At 42.5% G+C, this 5,593-nt stretch overlaps 1 protein-coding gene across 1 annotated transcript in view; it reads left to right on the plus strand.

Annotated features, from left to right (window-relative positions):
- Positions 1-5,593, plus strand: part of EXOSC7 (exosome component 7) — a 53,838-nt gene that overhangs the window by 42,046 nt on the left and 6,199 nt on the right. Inside the window, exon 6 of the mRNA XM_006868784.1 lies at positions 4,741-4,864. Coding sequence (XP_006868846.1) covers positions 4,741-4,864 — 124 coding nt within the window. The remainder of the gene's footprint in view (positions 1-4,740; positions 4,865-5,593) is intronic.

Below are 5,593 nucleotides of genomic sequence, written 5' to 3' on the forward strand. Positions count from 1 at the left end.
CGTTTAATCCGAAGTTTAGGCTTCAGCTTTTCAGTGAGCATGTCACTGTACCTAGCACTGTTGATTGTTGAACCTTCTTCCTGATAGTGTTCCAGTACTGGCCCTTGAGAATCTCATAAAACTGTAAGCATCAATTTTCTGTTGATGGTTGACTTTGGTACTTTTTCTTGGTCGGTAATTGAGGATGTTTCCAATCCATACTCTGCTGTTTACTCTCAGGCTCCTAGTGATGAATCCTTGTCTCATCACCAGTAACAGTTTTTTTAAGGAAACTTTTACCTTCCTTTGAATATTGGTCCAAATTTTATTTGCAGCTATCCAAACGCTTCTATTTATGCTGTCCCGTGAGTTGCTTCAGTACCCATTTTGCACAAACTTCAAAGTCCAAGTCTGCCATGGATTCTTTCATAGGCAGAACCATGACTGATTTACAGATGATTTGGCACATAATCCACTGTCACTCATCTATTGACAGAATTATTTCACGTCCGTGCATTATGTCATCAGCCATGGATGTAGATATGCGTCTTAATATTATTGGAGTGTGGATAATTTTTTACTCATCCTTGTATTTATTTCTGTACTTATAATATGTTTTGCTGTTTTCATAAGAAGGAGCTCTGGTGGTGCAGTGGTTAAATATTCAGCTGCTGACCAAAATGTCAGTGGTTTGAACCCTCCAGCTGCCCCAGTCTGTATCTGTGGACATTTACAGCCTCAGAAACCCCATGGGGTAGTTCTCCACCCTAGAGGATCATTATGAGTCAGAATCAACCTGATAGCAATGGGTTTGGGTTTATTTTCATAAGTAATTATGTACTATGTTTTTTAAAAATACTTAAAAAACTACAGAGAAGCAAAAAGAGTAAATGCAACTGCCCATATACTATGACTAGATCCACTTCCATGGGGGTAGGAGTTTCTGCCGTTTGTTCTCTGCTGTACCCCAAACCTGACACATAGTAACTGTTCTCATATGTCTTGATTGTATATATGGATAGTTGCAAAGCAGGTAGCAGCCTGCTGTTTGGCTAAAAATAAGAGCGGGAAACAACGACGACACTGGGTCAGTTTCCCAGAAGGACTGTGGAGCAAGGGACATGGCACCAAACCTTTTGGAGTCAGAGATTCTTCTGAGTGTGTGATTTATAGCCTTTCCCCTTCTATACACCAAGGTAGTATTTGAGGAGAATTGGACGTATTTGAAAATAAATCTGTGGGTAGAGGTGATCATTCTGTGAAATCGTATATGAAGATACTGGTTTGGGAGAGACCCTGGGGTATTAGGACATGAGGATTAGGAAATTTTAAGGATATAACAAGGAGCCCAGGTGGCACAGTGGATTAAGCTTTGGGCTGCTAACTGGAATGTCAGCGGTTCAAATCCACCAGGGACATAACCTAAAGAAATAATTGGACAAGTGAACAGACTTTGATTCTAGGGTATTCATCATGGCTTCTTTGTAATGATGAGAAATTGGGAACAACCTGATCGTCCCAACATAGGCAGTTGACATCAGCACAGCAGCATAGCTGGATATCTGTTAATGTGAAAAACCCTTCACTAGAGAAAGTCTTCTCATCTTGTTTTTGTTTGTTTGTTTTGTTTTTGTTAATTCTTATATTTGATATGTCTGGGGAGAATATATGTGCCTCATAGTGGCCATTGTGCTAATTTCTCAGTACTTCTGTTATTGGATGATCTTATTTTAAAATTTTGCTGTGGTGAATTTGGACTATCTGTGTAACACAAAACAAAGGTGAAATAAATGTAGGGCAGAGCTTGCAGAATAGACTATTTGCTAAGCAGCCTGAAGACTGTCGAGTCTTCCACACCTAGCTGAGCCTAGTGGGAGTGTGGACCTGGTATTCACATCCACTATGGGAGCTAGTATGTTGGAGATTGAATGCCAGGTCCCATCAGCAGCAACCTCTGCTTAGCTCAGTTGGCGGGGAAGAGGAAGTTGCCATCTATTGTACCTTGAGCCTCAGAAATGAGCCCCTGTCTGCCAGCTAGTTTACATGGGCACCAGAGCAAGAAGAGATGGGAGCCAGACAAGACATTGTGGGGGAGGTGTTGGGCAGACTGTAAGTCAGGATGGTGAAACTCTGCTGCTCTGGCTGAGGAGGGCACCCATCATGGGCACAGCCGTAAGTCTGAGCCCCAGACTAAGAGCTCCCCGAAGGAGGGCAGCAAGGAGTAGGTGCTGTGAGCCATTGAGTCCCTTTGGTACTTAGAGAAGGAGCCTCATAGAACAGTGGGTTAAGCATTAGGTTGCTAACGGAAAGGTCGATAGTTGAAACCCAACAGCTGCTCCAAGAGGGAACGATGAGGCAGCTGCATCTGTAAAGATTCATAGTATCAGAAACTCTATGGGCAGTTCTACCCTGTCTTACAGGGTTGCTCTCAATCAAAATGGACTCAGTGACAGTGGGTTTGGTGTGGGGTGGTTTTGTGTGTGCATGGTGGGAAAGAGAAACTGTACACATTTGGTTCCTACAGAACATGGAGAGGGTATCTGAGGGTATTCTTTGACCCTTCTGCCCAGGTTTATTGCAGCATTTGGAAAAGACAAAGTATGTGTGTATGTTTTAACATACCAACATATCAAACTGGCTACCTGACTTGAGCAAATAGGATATTTGCTGGTTTGGGAGGATGAGCTAATGAGTTACTCAGCGCTTATACCTAAAAGATCTTGGCATGGAGGCTTTGGCAGAAGAGATCCCAGCAGGACTCCCTGGCCCTTGTGGACCAAACTCATCTTTTCTGGGTGCTTCCTTGTATAGGAATGGCCAGCAGGGCTGAATCATAGAGGACTTTTATTAGAGAAACTAGGAAAGGCACCAACGTGGTTTCCAGTGTAGTATCTGGATGTACCACCTCTTCCTCCCAACTGGTTCCTCCAGCCCAGGCTGCTGAAGTAAGCTGGCATGCCAGAACCTCCTTCCCTTACTCATGTTCTCCCTATACAATCACTACTCCCACAGAGGAGAACTGCTGTCCTCACATCTAACCCAGTGTTGTTGTTGTTATGTGCCGTGGAGTCGGTTCCAATTCATAGCGACCCTGTACAGGGTTTCTGAGCCTGTGAATCTTTACGGGAGCAGAAAGCCTCATCTTTCTCCCACGAACAGCTGGTAGTTTTGAACTGCTGACCTTGAGGTTCGCAGCCTGATTTCAACCACTACGCTACCATAGCTAACTCAGTACATTCGATTTATACAGGATATGAATGGAAGCATGCAGAATGTTCTCTTTGTGTTCGTCTTTCAGTGGGCATTATGCTTTGAGATGTCTATTCTGTATTGTTGCCTATAGTCATAGTTTGCTTTTTGACATACAGTGTTATGTTGTTTGACTATGCTACTGTTTATTTATTTATCCATTCTACTGTTGATGGACATCTAAGTAGTTGCCAGTTTGGAGCTATTGCAAATAGTGCTAGGCAGAGCATTCTTATACATGCCTCTTGGTATATATCTTTTCCTGTTGCATAAGAGTAGAAGTTCTGGATTCTAGAGTATGACTTTATCAGTTTTAATAGATACTGCAAGACCAGTTTTCCAAAGTGATATTCCCACCTACAAGGAGCCTTGGTAGTATAACAATTAAGTGCTTGACTTCTAACCAGAAGGTCAGTGGTTCAAACCCACCAGCAGCTCTGCAAGAGAAAAGACCTGACAATCTTCTGTAAAGTGCCGTTAAGTCAGTTCCAACTCAGCAACCCTGTATAGGGTTTCCAAGGAGCTGGTGGCTGTGAACTGCCAACTTTTTGGTTCTTAGTCCAGTGCTGATCCTACAGCGCCACAGTAGGAGACCTCTGTAAAGATTACAGCCCAGGAAACCATGTGGGGCTGTTCTCCTTTGTCACACTGGGTTGTTATGAGTGAAAACTCTACTCAACAGCACTTGACAACAGCATTCTCACCAACAGTGTCTGAGAGTTTGGGGTTGTTCTACCTTTTTGCTGACCCTTGAGTTTTATTGTATTTTTAATATTAGCCATTGTGGTGAGTGTGTCTGGATATCACATTAAGTTTGCATTTCCCGGGTGAATATTTAAGTTAACACTTTTTTATGTGTTTATTGGCTCCTTAGGTATGCTGTCTTAGGAAGTTCCTGTCATGTCTTATACCCATTTTATCTGTTGAGTTGTTTTTTTCTTACATAATCTTTCAGTTATGTATATTTTTTTGTAACTATCAACTATATGGAGTCCTGGTGTGGCACTGTAGGATAAGCACTGGAACGCTGGTGCTATGAACCACAAGTTCAGCAGTTCTGACTCACCAGCTGCTTCTCAAAAACCCTGTACAGTGTCGCTAGGAGTCTCAACTGACTCCAGAGCACTTAACAAAATTGACTATTCAAGAAATCTTTGTCTACTTCAAGGTCATGAAGATAGTCTCAGTTTTCTAATAAATGCTTTATTGTTTTAGTTTTCATCTTTACATCTTTAGCCCATTGGCATGGATTTGTGTATGGTATAAGGTAGGGATTGTGGTTAATTTTTTTCCACATGGATGTATGACTAGCCCAGAATCATTTTTCTTACTGCACTGTTGTTGTGCACTTTTGACAGGGATGGTGGCGGCAAGGATGATAAAATAACAGGCACAGCATGACTTTCTTTTGTGTGAAATAGGGATTCCAACTCCTGTTCTTATCCTCAAGAAAAAGAAGTTATTTTCCTTCTTCTCAGTAAGTGGGAATTTTAATTGTTCTTTTACTTTCAGGATACCAAAGGTTCGTGTCTTGGAGGATGAAGAGGGGTCAAAAGACATTGAACTGTTTGATGACCCATATGACTGCATCCGTCTGAGTGTGGATAATGTTCCCTGCATTGTCACTCTATGCAAGGTATGAACTTATTTGTAATGTATTATGTTTTCCCTGTGGGTGTGGTGGTGCTGTTGTTAAGTGCTGTTGAGTCAGTTTCAACTCATAGTGACCCTGTATAGGGTTTCCAAGGAGCAACTGTTGGCTTTGAACCACCAGTCTTACAGTTAGAATTCCAGTGCTTATCCTACAACTTCAGTGTATAGAAATTACTTAATGTATTGAGAAGTTTAATTTCAACAAACATACAAGATGGTGACCACGTTTGTCACCGATAAGGGGAAGTGAGGGAAAAACAGCAGTGAAGCTGTGGGCTAAGCCCTACAACGTTCAATAGACTCCTGTGAACCGGGTGTAGACCTGGTTGGCCAGCAGTGTGACAACACCTGAGAATTCTTGGGCCCAGAGTCAGTGACATAGCCACAGAGGACTCGAGTGGAGACTGAAGCATCCAGCTGATAAGAAGAGAGGGCATATGCACAAGAACACCCACACTTGCTGATAATACCCACTTGTCCTGGCCTCAATGACTGGATGATCAGAGCTCAACCAGAAGAAGAAAGAAGAGGGAAAAAAGAGTAATCTGATACAATTTGATGAACTTGACATACACCTATAGATTCAGTAGCTCAAAAGAGGGAACAAATCTTTACAGCAAGGATCATTCCCTCCCCCTCCATACACAGAGTAGACAGGGATGGGCAACTTGGACATTGGCTACCCAAAATGTAGGGGCTACAAAGGCAAGAA

Source organism: Chrysochloris asiatica, unplaced genomic scaffold (genome assembly GCF_000296735.1).
Source record: "Chrysochloris asiatica unplaced genomic scaffold, ChrAsi1.0 scaffold00124, whole genome shotgun sequence".
Lineage (NCBI taxonomy): Eukaryota > Metazoa > Chordata > Mammalia > Afrosoricida > Chrysochloridae > Chrysochloris > Chrysochloris asiatica.